Source organism: Canis lupus, chromosome 28, assembly GCF_011100685.1.
Source record: "Canis lupus familiaris isolate Mischka breed German Shepherd chromosome 28, alternate assembly UU_Cfam_GSD_1.0, whole genome shotgun sequence".
NCBI lineage: Eukaryota > Metazoa > Chordata > Mammalia > Carnivora > Canidae > Canis > Canis lupus.
This window is the reverse complement of record NC_049249.1, coordinates 7,370,621-7,393,291: the sequence shown is the minus strand read 5'-3', so window position 1 is coordinate 7,393,291 and position 22,671 is coordinate 7,370,621. Positions and strand designations below refer to the sequence as shown.

At 41.3% G+C, this 22,671-nt stretch overlaps 1 protein-coding gene, 1 long non-coding RNA gene and 1 pseudogene across 2 annotated transcripts in view; 1 reads left to right on the top strand and 2 right to left on the bottom strand.

The window, feature by feature from the left end:
• The window catches only part of EXOC6 (exocyst complex component 6), a 207,226-nt gene extending 200,355 nt beyond the window's left edge, over positions 1 to 6,871 (bottom strand). Inside the window, 1 exon segment of the mRNA NM_001313786.2 lies at positions 6,712 to 6,871. Coding sequence (NP_001300715.2) covers positions 6,712 to 6,812 — 101 coding nt within the window. The 5' untranslated portion in view covers positions 6,813 to 6,871.
• Positions 6,602 to 12,665, top strand: LOC106557965. The gene is made up of 3 exons (XR_005380427.1): positions 6,602 to 6,835; positions 8,880 to 9,012; positions 11,688 to 12,665. It is a non-coding gene; the product is annotated as an uncharacterized LOC106557965 (long non-coding RNA).
• A 1,801-nt stretch (positions 12,666 to 14,466) lies between these two features.
• Positions 14,467 to 15,873, bottom strand: LOC119866563 (annotated as a pseudogene).
• Between the last annotated feature and the right edge of the window lie 6,798 nt (positions 15,874 to 22,671).

Here is a 22,671-nt window from a genome sequence, read left to right as displayed (position 1 = left end):
GTGACTCATGGGTTGTGAGATGAAGCTCCACATCAGGCACACTCAGCAGGGAGTGTGCTTAAAGATTCTTTCCCTCTGCCTCTCTCCCAACTCACACTCACTCGTTCCCCCTCTCTCTCTCTAAAATAAATAAATCTTTAAAAAAAAAAAAAAAAAAAAAAGGCAGGGCTGCCTGGGTGGCTCAGTCAGTTAAGCCATGCCTTTGGCTCAGGTCATGATCTCAGGGTCCTGTGATGGGGCCCTACATTGGGCTTCCTATTCAGCAGGGAGTCTGCTTCTCCCTCTCCCTCTGCCCCTCTGTCCCCGGCTTGTGATTTCTCTCTCAAATAAATATAATATTTTTTTTGAAGGCAGACTGTCAAACTGGATGACAAACAAGATCCAACAATATGCTATCTATAGGAGGTAGTTTTTAGGTTCAAATATAAAAACAGGCTGAAAGTAAAAGGATAGAAAAAGACATATCATGCAAAAAGCAACCTTAAAAATGCTAGAGTAGCTATACTATTATCAGATAAAATAGACTTTAAAACAAATCTACAGATAAAGAATATACTATGATGGCAAAATGTCTATCAACCAGGAATATGTAACAAGTATACAGAGAGAGCATACTAACAACGGAGCCCAAAATAGCATGAAGCAGAAACTATCCATTATATCTAATAATGGACAAAACTAAGCAGAACATCAAAAAGGAAGACATGAATAACTATAAGCTAAAGACACCTAACAGACATCTATAGAATTATTTACCCAACAGTAACATACACATTCTTCTCAAGTGCACATGGAACATTTTCCAGGATAGGTCATATATTAAGTCATAAAACAAGCCTCGATAAAGTTAAAAGAACTGAAATTACACAAATTATGATCTCTGGCCATAATGTAATGAAATTAGAAATTAAGAACAGGACACTTGAGAAATTCACAAATATGTGGAAATTAATACATTTCTAAATAACCAATGAGACAAAGAAGAAATCATAAAAGAAATTTTAAAAATACTTTAGGACGAAGTTAAAGCAGTGGTTAGCAATAAATTTATAGTTGTAAAAGCCTCTATTTTAAAATGACAAAGATCTCAAATCAAGAGCTTAAGTTTTGGGCAGCCCCGGTGGCCCAGCGGTTTGGCGCCGCCTTCGGCCCTGGGCATGATTCTGGGGACCCAGGATTGAGTCCCACATCAGGCTCCCTGCATGGAGCCTGCTTCTCCCTCTGCCTGTGTCTCTGACACTCTCCCTCTCTCTCTCTCTCTCTCTCTCTCTTCCCATGTCTCTCATGAATAAATAAATAAAATCTTTAAAAAAAAAAAAAGCTTAAGTTTCCATCAAAGAGCAGCAATAAAAAGAAAACGAATACAAAACAAGCAGAAGGAAGGACATAATAAAGATTGGACACGAGTGAAATAATTAGAAAACAGCATAAAAATCAATAAAACCACAAGTTGAATGGTTTTTTTAAAAGATCAACAAAATTGACAAAGCTTTAGCTATACTGACCAAGAGAAAAAGAGAGACTCCAATTACTAAAATCAAGAATGAGAGACGCCTGAGTGGCTCAGTGGTCGGGCAACTGCCTTCAGCACAGGTCATGATCCTGGGATGGGGGATCGAGTCCCACATCAGGGCTCCTGCGAAGACTCTGCTTCTCCCTCTGCCTATGTCTCTGCCCCCCTCTCTCTGTGTCTCTCATGAATAAATAAATAAATCTTAAAAAAAAAAAAAAAAAGAATGAAAGAGAGGTCATTACTACTGACTTTCCAGAAATAAAAAGTTATAAGGTAATGCTTTGAACAATTGCATACCAACAATTTTGATAACCTAGCAGAAATGGACAAATTTCTCCAAAGATACAAACTACAAAACTGACTCAGAAAGACTAGAAAATCAGAACAGATTTCTGCAAGAGACTGAATCAGTAATCAAAACCTCCCATCAAAGAAATGGTTTCACTGATGATGCCACCAAATACTTAAAGAATTAACACTAACCCTCCACAAACTCTTCCGAAAAGTGTAAAATGAGGGACACTCCATAACTTATTCTATGAGACCAGTATTACTCTAATACTAAAGCCAGATAAAGATATCAAAAAGAAGCTATAGACTTATATTTCTTATGAATACAGATGTAAAAACACTCAACAAAATACTAACAAACTGAATCCAACAACATAGTAAAAGGATTATACACCATGACTAAACAGGATTTATCCCAAGAATGCAAGAGAGATTCAACATAAAAAATAAAAATAAAATAAAAAAATCAATGTACCACACCACACGAGTAAAACAAAGGGGAAGAAACCCCACATGGCCACCTCAATTCAGGTAACACTGACCAACTCACTCTGAGGTACTATTCTCATAACAAAACCAAAAACATCACCAGAAAAATAACAGACCAATATCTCTTGTGAATACACATGCAAAAATCGTAAACAAAATACTAGCAAATAGAATCCAGCAACATATAAAAAGGGTTACACACTATAAATAAATGGGATTTATCCCACAAATGCAAGGTTGGTTTATATCTCAAAATTAATTAACGTAATATCCACATAAATACAATAAGGGATTAAAAAACACATGATCATCTCAACAGATGCAGAAAAAGCATCTGAAATACTGAACACACTTTCATAATAAAACCACTGAATAAACTAGGAATAGAAGGGAACTTCTTCAACCTGATAAACAACTATGAACTTCCCATGGCAGGGCATGAGCGTGCCAGTTGTTCCCCCTCATCAATACACGGTATGGTTAGTCTTTTTCATTTTATATATTCCAATAGGATGATTCAATGTTGCAGTTTTAGTTCATATTTTTCTTTTTTTTTTTTAAAGATTTTCTTTATTTATTCATAGAGATGCAGAGAGAGAGAGAGGCAGAGACACAGGCAGAGGGAGAAGCAGGCTCCATGCAGAGAGCCTGACGTGGGACTCGATCCAGGGTCTCCAGGATCATGCCCTGGGCTGCAGGCGGCGCTAAACCGCTGCGCCACCGGGGCTGCCCAGTTCATATTTTTCTAATGGCTAATGTTAACTATCTCTTCATGCGCTTATTTGCTTTGTGCGTACCATCTTTTGTGAAGTATCTATTCATTTACTTAATTTTTAATTGGACTGTTTGCTTTCTTATCTAAAGACTTCTTTTATACAATTTGGGCACTTTTTTTAATGAGATACATGATTTTCAGATTTTCTGTCTGTGGCTTTTCATTCCCTTAAGAGTATCTTTGAAAAACATGTGTTCTCAATGTTGCTGAAGTCCAATTTATCATTTTTTTCTTTTATGTATTATGCTTTTAGAATAGTATGTAAAAAATCTTTGCCGAACCAAAGTCACAAAGATCTTTTTTCCTATGTTTTCTAAGTTTTATAGTTTTGCATTTTATATTTAGGCTTATCACCCACTTTGGGTTACTTTTTAAATATAGTGTATACATCAAAGTTCATTATATTGCATATGGATATTCTGTTGTTTCATCATTATTTTAAAACATTATCCTTTTCTAATGAACTGCCTTTGTACCTCTGTCAAAAAATGACCATAGGTGTGATCTATTTATGGAATTCCTTATTCAGTTTCACTGAATGCTAGTACCACACACTAGCTTGATTACTATAGCTTTATTATAAACCTTAAAAGCAGTTATTGTAAGTCCTCTAGCTCTGTTCATCTTTTCCCATCAGTTTGACTCTTCAAGGTCCAATAGATTTTCATATGAATTTTTGAATCAGCTTGTCAATTTCTACAAAAACTTCTGCTGGGATTTTGATTGAGATTATCCAAATCTAAAGACCAATTTGGATAAATTACCTTCTTTGATAGTTTGTATTTTTCAAGGAATTTGTCCATTTCTTCTAAGTTATCAAATGTATTGGCATGAAATTATTTGTAGTATTCCTTTAATATCTGTAGAATCTGCAGTGATGTTACCAGTAATATCACTGCAGATACCAGTATCAAGAATTGGTAATTCTGGGGATCCCTGGGTGGCGCAGCGGTTTGGTGCCTGCCTTTGGCCCAGGGCGCGATCCAGGAGACCCTGGATCGAATCCCACATCGGGCTCCCGGTGCATGGAGCCTGCTTCTCCCTCTGCCTATGTCTCTGCCTCTCTCTCTCTCTGTGACTATCATAAATTAATAAAAATTTAAAAAATTAAAAATTAAAAAATTTTTAAAAAAAGAATTGGTAATTCCTGATAATTGGCATTTTCTCCCTATTTTTTTTTAAGATTTTATTTATTTATTCATGAGAGACCCACAGAGAGAGGCAGAGACACAGGCAGAGGGAGAAGCAGGCTCCATGCAGGGAGCCCGGCGTGGGACTCAATCCCCAGTCTCCCAGGATCACGCCCCGGCCCGAAGGCAGGCGCTAAACCACTGAGCCACCCAGGGATCCCCTCTCCCTTTCTTTCTAAGAGACAGGTTCTCTTCCTAAGAGAACATGATGCCAAGTGTATATATAGGATAAGTATGAGTCACTGGAGCTGGCCAAAGAAAACGGCATGGGTTTCAACAAAGTGAGGTGGTGACACAACTGCCCAGCAAAAGAGAACAGAATAACACCATGAATACATATTTTCTATTTGTGTCACAAAAGTCTCTCAATATATTTCAAAATTTTCTTCTAGGTTAATTTCATCTCTTTTCAAAGATACTGCCTAGCATTTTTTTTTCCCAAGAGGAAGTATCTCCCCTCATAACCCACACTATTTTCAAAAAAATTGGCTGTTCTGATAACTATACCACATACTGTACTCTTTCAGTTTCATCATGTGCAATGAAGAAAACAAAGCTTCCTTTTAATCTATGATTTCTACTTTCATTATCAAAAGTACAGAATTTGCTTTTTTGTAAGATTTTATTTATTTATTCATGAGAGACACACAGAGAGAGGCAGAGACATAGGCAGAGGGAGAGGCAGGCTCCCTGTGCAGAGCCCGATGCTGGACTCGATCCCAGGACTCTGGGATCACGACCTGACTCATGCCCTGAGCCCAAAGCAGAGGCTCAACCACTGATCCACCCAAGCATCTCTGTACAAAGTTCTATGAAAAGAAATCATTATGATGCTAGAAAATTAAGGAAATGCACTAATTATGTTTATCATATCATAGCAAGAACTTCATGTGACAAAACAAAACAACAACTTATCAGGTGCCTACCACATGCTTGGATACAAGAGTGAACAAATAGGCAAGATCTCTAATGTCCCGGGCATTTAAATACCCACTCCCTTCCCAAGTACGGGAATAAGAAAATTGATGTTCAGAGCTTAAATGATTTTTGTCCACCGCCGCACACTTTGTCAGCGGTAGAACCAGGGCAGAACACTCCAGACTCTCAGGGCAAGGTGGATTTACATTATAAATGGCTTTGCTTGATACTACATCCCCAAGTCCACAAAGCATACAGCACTTCATTTCTAGAAAGTAAAGCACAATGACTCCTAACTTCCCTACGTGAATAATAATACATTATTATCATTAGGAAAGCCGAAAGAAACCTTATCTTCAAAAGGCAGTTATTCTTTTTTTCTTTTTTAAGTTTATTTACTTATTTGTAAATGATCTCTACACCCAACTGAGATGGCTTGAACTCAGGACGCCGAGATCAGGAGTCGCATGCTCTTCCCACGGAGCCAGCCAAGCGCCTCTAACAGGCACTTGGTCCTTGGTGAGAATGCCTAAGCTAACCTAATGGATCACAACAGCGCCCAACTAATATTCTATTATTTGGGCAGCAGATATTCAGTCTGGAATATTCATTACCTAATACTATTTCTAAAGGGTGGAGATCTTCTTTAAAATAAACGGGAAAGTTGGGGATCCCTGGGTGGCTCAGCGGTTTAGCGCCTGCCTTTGGCCCAAGGCGCGATCCTGGAGACCCGGGATTGAGTCCCACGGCGGGCTCCTGGCATGGAGCCTGTTTCTCCCTCCTCCTGTGTCTCTGCCTCTTTCTCTCTCTCTCTCTATGTCTATCATATATAAATAGATAAATCTTTTAAAAAAATAAAAATAAAAAAAAATAAACGGGAAAGTTAATGCAAAATTAATGAAACGTTCGCAAATAAGTAAAAGCTTCCCCGGCTCCAGGAAGGCGCTCCTGGCGAGCGGGCGCTGGGTCCGAGCATCCGCTCCTCGCGGCCAGCCCACGCTCCCTTCTCGCCCACTCCCGCCGCGATGGGGGATGATGGTGCCGGCCACTCCCGGCCAATTTCAATTCTCCCACGGCCGCCACAGCCCTGCGCGCCCCGGCTTCCACCTGCGGGCGCCTCGGCATCCCAGTCACGCGGGCTGCCGGCAATTAACCTTCGCCCCAGCACGGCCGCCCTCAGCCCCGCCGGGAGCCCAAGAGGCCCAAGGCGCGTCCTCAGGACCCCAGGCCGCCAGGGCCCGGCGGCGCCGCGGATACCGGGGTCACCCGCGCCGCGGAGGCCACACCCACCGGCCGCGCGGTGACAGCTCCCGGGGCGGAGGCGGGCGGTGCAGACAGGTGCAGCCGCGCGTGCCGCCCCTCCCCGCCCGGGCTCGGCCCAGGTCTCGGCCCGCCGCCCCGGAGCGCCCCCGCCCGCCTCCACGCGCACCACCTGTCGGTACGCCCGGCGCGCGGCCGGGGGCGGACGCCCCGCCCGGCTCCCGAGGAGCGGACAACGGCGGCAGCCCGAGGTCCCGGGACGATGCGAGCTTTACCGGAGGGTGGGCCCCACGCAGGCTGTGTCGGTGCTCTCAATCTCCTGCAGGATCCGTTCATGCTCGGGGACGGTGCCCAGACCCTCGCTATTCTCCGCCATCTTGGCTGGAAGCTGAGGAGCCGGTGAGGCGCGGCGCCGCGCGGACGGCGGGGACGAGCAGCCTGCGGCGCGCGCGCAAGGGGGCGGGGAAGGGGGCGTGGCGAGCGGGAAGACGGCGCGGGGGCGCGCAGAGGGGGAGGGAGGCGGCGCACGCGCACGCACACGCGCACGCGCACGCGCACGCGGCCGGGCCCGGGGCTCAGCTCCCGCACCTGTCGGAGCGTGTGGTGCTGCCGGCAGGGGCCGGGAGAGAAGACGCCTCGCCCTCCGCTCTCCCCCGCCACTCGCCCCTAGTTGCTACCTAGTGACTGGCCCGGCTTTCCCGTATATTCTTCTTGCAGTCTCTGCCCCAGGCCCTCTGCTAACGCGCTCGATATACCTTAGTAATGAGGCGGTGAAAATGAAACCATCCCCCTTGATCTGTATTCAAAGCTGCGGGAACGTTTAACAAGGAAACCCGATGTACTCTGGGAGATGAGGAGTCGGTGAAAAGGAAATGTGCACTCCAAAAAATCAAAATTGTGTGTGGGAGGATTTTTTTTAGGAATGCACCGAGAAGATCCCAGCTGACGACCGTGACTACTGCTCCGGTGCCTTCGTGCAGGAAGTTCACAGCGGCCAGTCACCTTGGAAATAAGCCATAAGCATCCGGAAAATTAAATGATGCAAATCTACTACACTTGATGGCAAAGATACAAGAGAGGTCCAGAGCAACGTGTGACTTCATGCCTTAGTCCTTGAAACCCTTGAACCCCAGTGCCTTCCAGGGGCTGTAGCTGGGATGGGGAGGAGTGGAAGCCCTCGAGAGCGGCAGGCATCACAAAGATGGGGAAGTGGCGCGTGGCTTCCGCAAAGTACTAGCGTAGAAGCGTCCTGTTTAATGACCTGTTGTGGGACGCTGGGTAAACCAGTTTGTCGTGGCCAAAGTAGCCACTGAGGAAGATAATCAGGGAGTGCAAACCTAACGCTGAGGGACAACTGTTTTCTGATCCCCATTAACCCAAGGTTCCGAACTCTCCTTTGAGTGAGCCAAGCTCTTTCCTATCCAGCTGTGTAACTCACCCCCTTCAGTGAGCTTTTACTAGAAGTTTACCTCCATCCTCTTCCCTACAAAAATCCTAGGAGGCGGTATTGCATGAGCTCTAGGGACAGGTATCCTCAATTTAATTCCCCTGCTCCTTTGCTTCACAGCTGAGTGACACTGAGCAAGAACCTAGTATCTTTTTCAGTCTCCCCGTCTGTACATGACCACATTTGTAATGTCTACCTCATATCCCTATCTCATATTATATTAGTTTCCTATTGCTGCTGTAACAAATTACCACAAACTTACTACCTTGAAACATTCACATCTATTATCTTCTATCTTAAGGTCTTAACCTTAATAACATCTGCAACATCCCTTTTGTCATGTATGACATATTTACATGTTTCAGGGATTAAGACACAGACCTCTTTAGGGAGCCATTATTCTGCCTGCCACATAGAGTAAAGGCCCAATAAACATTACAAACATATTTAAATGCCCTCCTTTCCATTAATCTGAAATTCCTGACCTCCCTGGAAAATTCAACTCAAATATATCTCCTTCATTAAGAGTCCCCTATCTAATCATGACCTTCTCTACTAACTCTAGATTCAATTTAGCACATTTGTCCACTCCACTACCAACTGTTTTAATAGTGTGTACTTGTTTTGATTAGTTCCTTTTCATACATCTGTGAGTTTTGTTTGTTTTTGTACACTTGGACCCCAGGGAATCAAAATGCAACTGACCTTAGTACATACTGGCTTCGGGGGTTAAGGAAGCTCTGCTATATCCAACTGCCCATTCTACCAAGAAACCTCATCAACAAGCATGTTTCCATTGTCTCAATGGTGAAGAAGAATCCAGATCTTCCCTGGGAAATCCCACTTTTTTAAGCTGCAAAAATATGCAAAGACGAAAAAAAAACAAAAACAAAAACCCTCTTCCCAACAATGCCACCAGCATTGTCACAGTATGTTAAAGACCTTAGGTTGAGAGATGACACTTTTTTTTTTTTTTAATTTTGTGGTTTCCTATAGTTCCCCCATGGAGTTCTGCATGTGGCTGAAAGCTGGAAGGATTTTAAAACTAGACAATGCTGAAGCTCTGAAGCCATTGGAAAGAATTCAGGATTAGTTACAAAGTAGCATCCCAAACAGGTCTAAGCATAAGGTAGGAGTTTGATTAATCTGTTATTGGTAACAATTTGGAATTAGAACAATATCAAATTTTAAAAAGTTAGTTTTTTTTAAACTTGCCCTTTACATATTGACATCAAATGTAACATTTTATATGGTTGTATTCAGTTGCCTTAATAGAAATCTGTACTAATAACAATGTATACCTCAAATTCCATGATGCCCACTTTTATCAAGGGCTTCAATGCAAGAAACAACATTTATGGATTTTTGTTTTCAAATGGTTGAATTTTATCCTTGAATCAAGCCAGAGCCCAGTACCTGGACCCCATTGTTTGAGCCCTTCAAGCCATTATTTCTAGAGTAGTAAGAAAAGGAATATTTTTCTTAGCTGGCTGTATCTACAAGGATTGAGGCACCTGGTAACTGACTTGTGGGTACAGCTGTTGAGAGAAGAAAATAAACCTTTTGAAAATCAAACCTGAAATCAAAACATATGAAATGAAGATAAATTTTTGTATCTTCTTACAAAGAGAATAGGAAGCCAGTTTTCTCTGCAGGAAATGGCAGACTATTTTAGCTCGATTGATGTGTGTGGCCAGAATTCATTATTCTGAAGAGTAAAGCAAGGTGAAGAGAACAGGGCAAGGGGTACAGGCCACCTTCTTATTTAACAACTGTTTGCTGGTGGAATATTCCCAAGCACTCATTACCAAAGACCTTTTCCTCATGGACCCAAACCCAGCCCCTATTCTAGGAAGCCAGCCCTCCTTTGGCACTCCAGGCCTATTTCAACACCTGCCCATAGAGATTACTTCAACATACGCATCAGTATCTTCCCCTCAATTCAAGTCAAGACAGAAGGAAGTCCATATACTACTTCTCCTTCTGAAACAGCTTTTGCTGGTTCCGTTTGTGACTTCTGACAGTTCCATTGGCACCTGAAGTTTTTTTTTTTTTGCTAAGAATTTAAAGCTAAACATTCTAAATAACTATATAAATTTTAATTTTGGAAAGAGATATAACAAATACATAAATGTGCAAAAAGGAGCCTATTCTAAGTGGTACATTTCTAAAATATAAGGAATTTCAGCTATAGAACAAAATAAAAACCATAATAGCTATATATTAAGCACTATTTGCTAAGCCCTTTATACTATCTAATTTAATCTTTAACTTAACCAGTAATTTAACTGGGAATGTAATTAGTACTAATTTTTCTGAAATCTAATTTAATCCTATGGGGTATTTTCACTATCTCCAGTTTAATATGAGGAAACAGACTTACAGAAATTAAGTCACTTGTCCAAGGCCACACAGCTAGTGAATTGAAGAAAATGGAGCTATTAACCAGATCCTGTTTCTATCATTAATGAAAGTCAGCCAATAATCATGTTCCAATGTTGTTTTACCCATGGAATAGATGATTTAACCAGTCTGGTCTATGGAGACTGGAGGGTAGTGGGGCACACACAGGCAGATTACACATGCACATTGGGTCATTTTTGGGTCAGTAGATAACTGACTTCCAGAGATTCACTCAAAACCTCACTTCAGGACTCCTGGGAGAAGAAAGGTAAACCAGGAAGACTGGCAGGACAGGAGATGCATTGTGTGTCCAGTAGGAAACTAACCACCAAAGTAAGGATTTAACCTGTAAATAAACTCTTAATCATTAATGACTTCTACTTTAAGCCACTTGTCTGCAGACTCATAATCAGTCTTGGTAAAACCCCTCCCTGAGAAGGAGGCTATAGAATGCAGCTGCCCTGGTCTGGCATTTAACTACTTGGATTCAAATTGCAACTCATCTTTTACTAGATGTCGGGCCTCCAGAGAGCTAGTTAACTTATCTAAGCCCCAGTTTCTTCAAGTGTGAATTAGAGAACGTAACAGCTCCTAGGTCACCAAGTTGTGTGGCGATTAAAGGAGATAATATTTGCATAATGTCTAGCCGAGAGCTCAATCAACATTAGCATTAGAGACCAGGACTATCAGACATTTATTTTTAAACCAAGAAGCCCAGAATTCAGCTTCCTTTTTGATAAAATACAAATAAAAAAAAGACACAGTAATGTCCTTTTTTTCTAATCATTAACAAAGTATCCTACTTTTATGTCAAGATTTTCTGAACCTGAACTTCATTTTTTTAAATGCTTGGTAGATGGAAATTGCCTGAAATTTATTTCCTGTTGTAGAAGAGGAAAAGGGACCATGTCCTTGGGTTAGACTCTTGGTTCCAGATCCACTTAAGTGACCTCTCCAGATCTCAGAGAAGTCAAGTGCCTCTTTGTTGTCCTTGGAGGCAGTGCTCATCCTTTGAGGCACATACTGTGGTGGTAAACAAATCATTTGAGTCTCCACTTCCAGGCACAGGGACAATATCTGTTTTGTTGGCTCTCCAGCTCAGTTAATAGTTTTAACTGAACAATCCACATACAGATACTTCTGATGTTAAGCTTGATGTTGTGAAACCACGTTTCATAAGGTAGGGCACATCTCTACAGAATGACTCTCCTCCCCACACTTGGGAACCCTAGAGCTGTCTTCCTGATCTTCATCTTCTCAAGAACTTGGCTAATATCATTCAGATATTTCCTAAGGAGTTTAAAAGCCCTCATTATATAGCTGTAGAACTGTATCAACATGTAAAGGAGAGGCTATCTTTATACATTGGCTTTAATATCTAACCTTCCCGGTGCCTTTTAGCCCCTCTCTGGAGCCGGCTTGATAATGGCCATCCTTCACCTTCTGCCGTGTTGGTGCAATGACCTCAAGTGGCCACACTCAGTAAGTGCATGAGAATTATGAACCAAGCCCAGCCAGGTCTCCGAGAATTCCTGCTGCAAAAACCATGTCCAGGAATCTGATGTTCCATAAAGATCTGGACCCTGTGGTGGAGAACAATAGAAGGAAATTTGAAGTTGGAGCCAAATAAAGTCAGTTTTTCTGAAATATGGGCCAGTCTTTAGAGAAATTCAAAAGTAATTAGCCCCATGTTCTGTTCATTCAACAACTGTTTTTACTGAATGCTTGCTGTGTGTCAGGCTCTGTGCTAAGCTCTTAGAGCTGGTTCATCAGTATGTGACCTATGCGGTTGCTTGTGGCTTAATGCTATGCCATCTCCATCTTGTAATTTTTAATAATTTCTAAACAAAGGGGCCTGCATTTTCATTTTGTATTGGATCTGATAACTGGTGTTGTTAGTCTTACCCTCAGAACAATGTCCTAAAAGGTCCATTGGCTCACTCATCCCAAAGCTAAACATTTTCAAGTCTGTCAAGCAATTGAAGAGCAATATTTTCTCTGAATTTCATTCTAGCTTTTCCTTCCTCTTCCCTCTCACGTCTAGCTTATAACATCAATTGTTTTCTTCTCTTTTTTCTCCTCATTGCTGGTGTTTCTCTTCATCCTTATTGTACTCTCTATTCCTCACTCCTGTCCCACTTAGCTTCCCTTTAGTCCTTTTGCCCTTTCTCCCCTCCTCCTCTCATCCTATTTTTCTTCTCTCAGCAAAATGGATTTAGAAATGTAACTAGTGTAGGGGCGACTGGGTGCTCAGGTTGAGTGTCTGCCTTTGGCTCAGGTTGTGATCCTGGGGTCCTGGGATTGAGTCTTGCATTGGGCTCCCCATGGGGAGCCTGCTCCTCCCTCTGCCTGTGTCTCTGCCTCTCTCTGTGTGTCTCTCATGAATAAATAAATAAAATCTTTTAAAAAAAGAAACATGACTAGTGTAATGTAATTAAATAATAATAATACAATAGCTGACATTTACATTCTGGCCACTCTCTGCAAAACAGCATCCCAGGACCTCTCTAGCCCTCACCCTGTTCTGTTATTCATCATAGCACTTAATATCAGTTTTTTTTATATATATAAAACTATTGACCACTGTTGACCAGTATTTACAATAAAGTAAACAACATACTCAGATAACATTCTGACTCCCAAATTATTGTTTTCCCCAGTTTCTGCTGAACGAGTGACTCAAATAGTGAGAATATTGAGCCTGCACATAAGGAATGAGTTGGGGTAAAGAAAAAAACATGCAGGTCAAGAATTTAGATTACAGAAGTTTGTTCACCCATTTATTCCAGCAGGTCCTAAATTGCCAAAATCAGTAACTATCTGATTATGATTAGGTTTCCATGAACAAAGTCTTAGATATTCCATGAATCATGACCTTTTGGTCAATACAGCACAGGGATTTATTTCAACTTCCTGAAAAGGAATGGTTCTGAGCACCTGGGTGTCTCAGTCAGTTAAGCATCCAACTCTTGATTTCAGCTCAGTCCATGATTTCAGGATTGTGAGATCAAGCCCCATATTGGGCTCCACACTCAGTGGAGAGTCTGCTTCTCCCTCTGCCCCCCCCCCCCCCAGCTTGTGCTCTCTTTTTTTCTCTCTCTCTTTCAGATAAATAAATTTTTTTTAAAAGGAATGGTTCACTATAAGGAACCTTTAATTGTCCATTTAAATAGGTGTGGTTACCTAACTAAAACACACCAGGACTTCTCTAGTTTTCTCATTTGGGTGGGGAGGTTGTTGGCAGTGATAATATTTCCTTCCAGGGATCTTGCTGATAAACTTGCATTTATATGATTGTAGATATGGATATGGATTCTGATATGGCTGCTTTTAAATTGTCCAATTTAAATTGTTTACATTATATTAAATTGTCCAATTATTTACAAAATTTGAAAGGTTAAGGCTTCAGGAAAAAATTCAGTTTAACTTTAAGTGATTTATTTCTTAAGTTGCTGAAAATGATGGCATCCCAGAAACAGAGATCTATCCATGGTTATAAAATGCTGTTTTTGTTTTAGTGAATGTTAAGAAAGAAAAGAAAAAAGAAAAAAAAGAAAACCATTTACATATGTATTTCAAGTATACATACACACACACACCAAATAAACAAAAAACCTATAATAGTCCTCAGGCATATAGAATTTTTTTTAAAGATTCTATTTATTTATTTATTATGAAAGACACAGAGAGAGAGGCAGAGACACAGACAGGGAGAAGCAGGCTCCATGCAGGGAGCTCGATGTGGGACTCGATCACGGGACTCCAGGATCACGCCCTGGGCCAGAAGCCACCCAGGCGTCCCAGGCATATAGGATTTAAACACAAATTCTGATTGAGTAACGACTATGAAGATTACCCCCAACATTTATTCATTTATTTTTTTATTAAAGATTTATTTATTTGAGAGAGAGAGAGCGAGCACAGAGGGAGAGAGAGAGAAGCAGACTCCCCACTGAGCAGGGAGCCCAGTATGGGTCTCAATCCCAGGACCCTGAGACCATGACCTGAGGCAAAAGCAAATGCTTAACCGACTGAACCACCCAGGCACCCCTTCATTTCTTTTAATTTAATTTATTTATTTGAGGGAGAGAGAGAGAACACAAGCAGGAGGAAGGACGAGGGAGAAGGGGAAGCAGACTCCCTGCTGAGTGCAGAGCCTGCCACAGGGCTAGATCCCAGGACCCTGAGATCATGTTCTGAGCCAAAGTCAGATGCCTAACTGACTAAGCCACCCAGGTACCCCTTCCCCAACATTTAGAAAAGGTGTTCTCTAATGCAGGGGAATCATATACCATAGTCTGAAATATTCTTTTCTAATAAAGGAAGCAATTACAGAAGGCTTTTATTTGTTCAAAGTAACCAGGCTATAGATGCAAAGATCCCCAACAACTCCCCTAATACCACTTCAAAACAAACATATTAAACTTGATTTTCAAAACCCAGATTGTGTGTGTGTGTAAAATATATAAAGCAATGCAAGAAATTATTGAGCTTCATCCTCTGGACAAGAATGCAAGTTAGTCTCTTTTCATAAAAAGCAATTACAGGGGCACCTGGGTAGCTCAGTCAGTTTTGATGCAGGTCATGATCTCATGGGTAATGGGATTAAGCCCCACATTGGGCTCCATGCTCAGCGTGGAGTCTGCTTCTCTCCTTCTCCCTCTCCCTCTGCCCCTCTGCTCTCTCTCTCTCTCTCTCTCTCTCTCAAAATGAATAAATGAATATTTTTTTAAAAAATTTTTTAAAGCAAACACAGTTGGGATGCCTGGGTTGCTCAGTCAGTTAAGAGTCTAACTCTTGATCTCACTTCAGGTTTTGATCTCAGGATCATAAGTTCAGGCCCTGTGTTGGGCTCTATCCTGCATATGAAGTCTACTTAAAAAAAAAAAATGTTTTTAAAGCAATTACAATTTGAGGATGCTTCCTATTTGCCTCTTTTGCCAGCACCGAGTCTACCTCATCTAAATCTTTCCATTTCATGAACAACTTGAATTCTCTGCTGCTGTCTATGGCCCCAATTATTCACTTAGGACCAAGACCTCTGGCAAAGCCTCTTGGTTCATCAGCAACATCTCTTTTCTTCTTTGATTTGCTATAATCAGATTCACTGTCAGGTACAGATAGTCTTTTTATACCACCTTTTTCTTTACCAGCTTTGAAGAATTAAGAAATGCTTCAATTAAATCTAGACAATCTGAATTTTCTTCAAATTGCCAAGTATTGTCAGCATCTGTGAACCCATTCCACTTCAGAAAATACTCTACCTTCCCATTCACTACACAGCAGTCCAGATTTTTCCAACACAAATTCCTCAGGCTCTGACTCTGCTTTTTGTTTTTTGTTTTTTTAAGATTTTTATTTATTTATTTGACACAGAGAGACAGAGCACATGGAGAAAGAGTGGCAGGCACAGGGAGAGGGAGAAGCAGACTCCACACTGAGCAGGAAACCCTATTCAGGGCTCAATCCGAAGACCCCAAGACCTGAGCCAAAGGCAGTCACTTAACCAACTGAGCCACCCAGGCGCCCCAGACTCTGCCTCTTCTGCTTTTTTACTCTTTCCATTCTCCTTCTTTCCCTTTTTTTTCAGAGAGGGATGGGGGAGAGGTAGAGGGAGAAGAGAGAAAATCTTAAGCAGACTCCATGCCCAACATGCAGCCCAAAGAAAGGCTCAATCTCATGACCCTAAGATCATGACCTGAGCCAAAATTAAGAGTCAGATGTTTAACTGACTGAGCCACCAGGCGCCCCTTCTTTGACAGCCTTTGCAATGTAGTTTAATTGGAGGCTATTTTTTATTGCAGGCTTGAAGTGCTATTATTCACGTCCTCCCAGCTGCTCTGGGTCTCCCATGTCCCGGCCGGGCATGCCTCAAGCTCCAGCCATATCTGAGGAGGAAGGGCCTGGGGAACTACAACAATAACACTTTTTAATTTGTTTATTCATAGCTCCCTTCACTAAAATACAAGCTCCCGGAATGCCTGGGTGGCTCAGCAGTTGAGCATCTGCCTTTGTCTCAGGGCCTGATCCCAGGGTCCCCGGATCAAGTCCCACATTGGGCTTCCTACATGGAGCCTGCTTCTCCCTCTGTCTATGTCTCTGCCTCTTTCTGTGTCTCTCATGAGTAAATACATAAGATCTTTTTAAAAATAAAATAAAATAAAATAAAATAAATAAAAATACAAGCTCCCTGTGAGCAGAGACTGTCCGGGTCTTCATCTTGCTCTATCCACAGCAAAACCATTGACCATCCTAGATTACTACTGACCACACCATAGGCACTCTATAAACATTTATTTACTGAATGAACAAATGAGTAAATGAGCATTGACTATGTATAAGGCATTACATTAAATATATTTCATACCTAATTCATGTAATCCTTTAAGTAGCTCGGTTAGTAATGAAAGATGCAAAATTTGAACCTACATCCTTCTGGCTCCAGAGTCTATTAATTTAACCGGTATATCAACAAAACTGTCTCCCTGGTTGAAATACTTGGTTCCCAGATATAAAAATGGGTTGGGTTTTTTTTTAGCTTTTCTTTTTTTATTTTTTTTTAAGATTTTATTTATTTATTCATGAGAGACAGAGACAAAGAGAGAGAGAGAGAGACGGGTAGAGGGAGAAGCAGACTCTCTTCAGGGAGCCCAACGTGAGACTCGATCCCGGGTCTCCAAGATCACACCCTGGGCTGAAGGCGGCACTAAACCGCTGAGCCACCCGGGCTGCCCCCTTTTTAGATTTTCTTTTGTGTTACACTGAAGATCAAATAGTGAATGCTATGATTTAAATAATCAGAAGTTTAGCAACTACACAGCCCACTATCACTGGGGACTCCAGGCTTTCCTGAGGTTCTGCTGACAGGTAGACCTTGGTCATGGTTAGGCCCACATTTATTTCTGGATGATTTCTCTGGACTCTATATATCCACAACATGTAGCACACTACATCATTCTCATCAGAGATTAAATAAGGTAATGATATTACATTAGTATAAAATATAAGCATTAGTAAATATGGTTTTGAAAAAGGGATACCTCTCTCTCCTAAATATTATACAACCAAAATAAAATTTACATTACTCAATATTTCCCACTAACTCAGAATTTCAAGATGTTGTGAGTGCTTGTTTATTTCAACACTCTATATATTTATTAAATTATACTGAAATATATACCCCAGATTTGTAATTAGACATAATAATAATAGCTAATTTTTATTGAGCATTTACAAAGTGTTAGGCAGACATTGTGCTAAGCACTTTGCATATACTAACCATTTGAGATGGGTTGTATTATAATCTCTATTTTAGGGGTGCCTGGGTGGCTAAGTTGGTTAAATGTTTGCCTTTAGCTCAGGTCATAATCTCAGGGTCCTGGGATGCACCCCCCCCCCCTCAGTTCTGCACTCAGCGGGGAGTCTGCTTCTCCCTCTCCCTTTGTCCCTCACCCTGCTCATTCTCTCTCTCTCTCTCTCTCTCTCTCTCTCTCTCTCAAATAAACGGATAAAATATTTTTTTTTAAAAAAGTTCTTAATCCATATTTTATAGTTTCAGAAACTAAGGCCAAATTCAAACAACTAATAAAACTTGGAATTCATGTTAATTGACATACTTAATGGGTAAGATTTAATAGAAATCTTACATTTCTGAAGGTATATACAGCAAGAGCAAGAGCATTGTAAAATGTCTACAAGTGTTTACTATTCCTATTTTTTAGTATGTCATTCCAAGATTTCATTGTACATATAGTTTTTTTTTTTACATATAGTTTAGATTATTAGTTGGATTTTTTTAATGTTTTCTGTCCTTTCCTTAAAGCATGTTATCTTCATTCCTAAAAAACATTAAAGTCAAAGAAATAAAAATATCCTGTTTGCTCTTAAACTGGTAAAACTTCATGGTCAGCTTTTGGAAAAGAGCCCAAGAGAGCCTGTGAATACAAGTGTAAAACAATTATGTTATCATAAAACAATTACAAAAATTTCTTCTGGTACGTCATCTTATACAATTCCCTTTTCCTCCTATTTTTCCCAGTGCTCTGTAAGGCCTTCTTTGGATATGTCCCCTTACTCTACTTCCCATTAACTTTGTAGTGCCCTCAACCTGCCCTTACCCACTCTTGGGTCAGTGATAGCAATAAAACATGCTGTAAGTTGTAAGCCCAAGTGGGTTGAGACATGGTGTGACTTCAGGGCCTGGTCTAAGAGGCTAACAACATACCTCAGGACCCCAAGACATCTAGATTGAGCCAGGACCCATGGAGTAGGGCAGGTAGAATGGGCAAGGCCTGGCAGCAAGAGGTTCTAGTGTGAACATGGTACATGTTATGAACACTGCTACTACCCTATCTTAAAGTCCGTAGCTGCCATCACTAATTTATCAGAATCATGTCAATGTGAGATTCAGGCAACCACTACCAATGCATTGGAATTGATCTGCTGCTTGAAACCTAGTGCCCATCCGTGGTAAAGAAAGTTGGTAAGGCTGAATAAGGCTGTCCTAGTACTTTCCTTTAGTGTGGCTCCAGACAGCCCCTAAGCCTACCAGGGACAACCATGTCCCCCCAGATGCAGGAGCTGCACGGAGCTGGACATATCTGAGCCAAATGGAGGGACTGGAGTGAAAGTCAGAAAATCTAAAAAGAATGAAAAAATCCAGTGGAAATTAGCATATGGTAGTAACAAAAGGAAAACAGTTATGCCCAGGGCAAAAGGTTATGGCAGCAAAACTAATTCCAGATCCCATCTGCTGAAGAGTTGCATCTACCAACAATCTGAATGCCCAAAGCAAAGCCATACTAGGACATTACAGGTACTAGCAGTAGACTTTTCTTCACAATTCTCCCTTTTCTCTTAAACTCACTCACCATCTTCAAGGCTAATATCAAATTCTACTTTTCTACCCTGGAATCTCATTCCCAATTCCATGGTTATAGCGGCCTGTGATGTCTCTTTAATGGATATTTAAAATCATTGGCAACACAAATCATGGAAAACCATAGTAACTCACAGCTCTCCCCTAAAACTATTTCTCCTTTAAACTTAATACTACAGGCTGTGATCCCATTTCACACAAAGAATGAAAAGAAACACAGGACCTCAGGATCATCTGATTTTTGTCCACTTTTCCACCAAAAAAAAAAAAAAAGAAGAGAAGAAGAAGAAGGATGAGGAGGAGGAGGAGAAGGAGGAGGGCCAAAGGAGCAGACCCAAGGTCCCACTGGAGGAGTCAGGCAGGAAACAGGTTCCACTGTCTGGCAGAAGTTTGCTCTGGGAGCAGCCAAGTGTGAAGTGGGGAGGAGGGGGAGTACAAATGGCAGTGCGAAAGAGACCTCAGACTTTTGACAGTACGCAACAGCATGACTCCTCTGGGAGAGGAGTGGGGATGTGTGGGGTGAGTGCTAGGAAGCTTGCACCCTGTGAAAGAAGAGCTGCTGAGTGACTCTTAAATGATATAAGCAGAAACTATCTCTAAGTCCTGAGCCACTGAGCTCTTGGGAGTTCACCTTGTTAGAAAAGCAGACTCCAGAATGCCTGGGTGGCTCACTGGTTGAGGGCAGATGCCTTTGGCTCAGGTCGTGATCCCCCAGGGTCCTGGGATGGAGTCCTACATCAGGCTCCTTGCAGGAAGCCTGCTTCTCCCTTTGCCTATGTTTCTGCCTCTGTGTGTATGTGTGTTTCTCATGAATAAATAAATAAAATCTTTAAAAGAGAAAGAGAAGCAAACCCCACCTGGCTCTGATCAGAACCCTAACGTTGAGCAGGGCACCCCAGATTCCTGACCTGGAAAATGAGGTGGGCAGGGGAAGGGAAGGAAGAGACTTGATGATTTTATGACAGAAAATGTTTGCTGAAGGAAATGCCTTTTTTCAGAGACAAGGAAAGGTGAACAGTAAAAGTCTCTCAATTCCCAGGTACAGGGCTTTCCCTGAGAAGGTTTCTCTCCTGTTTGCCAGCTCTGTTCTCTCAATGTCCTACCCTTCTCTCACCGCCCACTCCAGGGCCTCCCAGCAGCTCCTGTGCAGCTCCAATGGCCAATCTGCATCCAACCCAATCCACTTTCCACCATCTTTTTTTTTTTTTTTCCAATCTTTTGGTATCGGTTCAGAAGCCGATTTGTGACCCATACTTTCCACCATCTCTGCCTTTAGTGCTTGTAGCTATTCAAATACTTCCACCACCTCCTCTTCTTCCCTAAAATGATTACTTTCTCTTTCAACTGCCTTCTTTCTTTTGCTTCACATGGTCACCATTAGTTCAGAAGCTCATACAAGTCAGTTCAACAAATATCTAGCTCCTCTGTTGGTAGAATCTTCTGCAGAGGATACAAAGGTAAAAGAAAGAGAGATTTCTGCCCTCAGAAATCTTTGAGCCTGAAAATGGTTATCACAAACATACACACACACACACACACACACACACACACACACACACACACACACCAAGTAAATCAAAATAAATGTCCTGGATTCTTTGGGGGCTTCAAAGGATGGGCATTCATATGTGACTGGGGGATCAGGGGAGGCTTCATATAAGAAAGAGCATTTGAATCATGCCCTGCTTTGCAGGGCTAAGAGTGGATAAGAAGAAGAAGAAGAAGAAGAAGAAGAAGAAGAAGAAGAAGAAGAAGAAGAAGAAGAAGAAGAAGAAGAAGAAGAAGAAGAAACCATGAACACAGAAGGAAGAAAATCTCACGACACTATCAAATAGTAAACAGTCTAGTTCAGCCAAAATGGAAGTCTGTCTTGATTTTCCAACCCTCATATTTGACCACATGAGCTAATGTGTTCTGTAAAAACGGTGGAACAGAATAGTTGAAACCGGAATATCAATAACATGCATAAGTATGTGCAGAAAGGCATCAAATGCCCGCCTAAGTCTTTATCTAATCAGTGATTAAAGCAAAAGCTTAGGAAAACTAATTTAATACTGTCCCAGATGAAGCTTTTTTAAGAGCTCTGAGTCTACCCTCCAAATAACATTGGGGTGGTTTAGCAGAAGCCTTTGGAAAAGAGTGACCTCACCCCTTGTTCAATAACCCAGAAATGAGGGTCCACTCTGGTGGTGAAAGAGCAACACCTGGAGAAAATATCTATGTTGTCTCCCCTCTTGAGGGTGACACTGGGAGAGTGCTGTGACAGCCAGATCTACACTGATTTTTTCTTTAGGAAGACTAAGTACAAGATGAGGAATATTTGCCCTAACTAAAGAAGGTAGGAAAGCTCCAAGATCCAAAGCAGGAAGTCAGGTCCAATAACAAGGAAGACTAGTCAGGAGTATTATTCCATGGACGGATGACATGTATAGGTGTCAACCAGGGTTGTGAGACCAGGGGAGAGGTGGAGAGAGTCAGGGATTGAAGGCCAAGAGCTCTGAAGCAGCAACAGCAGCAGAGGCCACAGTAACTAACACACATCGAGGTTCCCCTCACCCTTTTTCTTGTCCCCCTTTACACTTCTGATCTAACCATCAGGCAAATGCACAAGTTCTAGAAGGTTCTGGTACAGTATAAAGTTGGTTCCCTATGGAAAAAGTGATTGAGTTTCCCACTAGTAAAAAAGCTCTGGTTTCTTCCACCTATTAAATAGGGTAGAATTTACCTTCCCTTCTTCATGGAATATTCATGATGCTCAGATAAAAAAAAAGTGTAAGGAAAAATTGAAATGAAGTTTTAATTATTTTACAACTGCACCTACATATTGATAATCCAAGAATCAACCAATAAATATCAATGCCTTCCCATGCCCCCAACTTTACTCAGATTTACACTGTAGCATATTTCAAAGCAACTTGGCGTGGGGTCCTTTCTGAGTATGAAGAGACAAAACCCCTCCTCAAAAAATCCTTTTATTTAATCAACAAATATTAGTCAACAAATATTTATTGTCGGTCACTATCAAATTCAGTGATTACCATTCCATTCCCACACTGATAGGTGTCAGTTACAGGCAGGCAGTCAGAAAGGATTACATTTTTAAAGCTGCCCTTTTAACAAAGATACGTGGTCTTTCATTTTAATCCTGTTCTTGAAATGTGCACATTAATCCACATATTACCAAGAAGTTATTTTTAAATGTTATGTGGAAATTAAAAAAAACAAAAAACAAAAAACAAAAAATCATATCCGGGAGATCACCATATACCCAAGTAGCAACCATGCAAATAAATGTTTTACTTTTTTTTTTTTTTTTTAAACTCACATCTACCCAAATAGAAATTGGTTTCACTGATATGTCTAATGGTTCTCAATGTTTTTCACTAAGTGATATTTTAGAGAAAACCTTTGAAATCTTATGTAAATGAGATGGGATATCTATTTGGAGATGGCAAGAGACCCTTTTTGATCTCTTGAAAGTCATTTCTATTTTTTAAACCTTGTGGT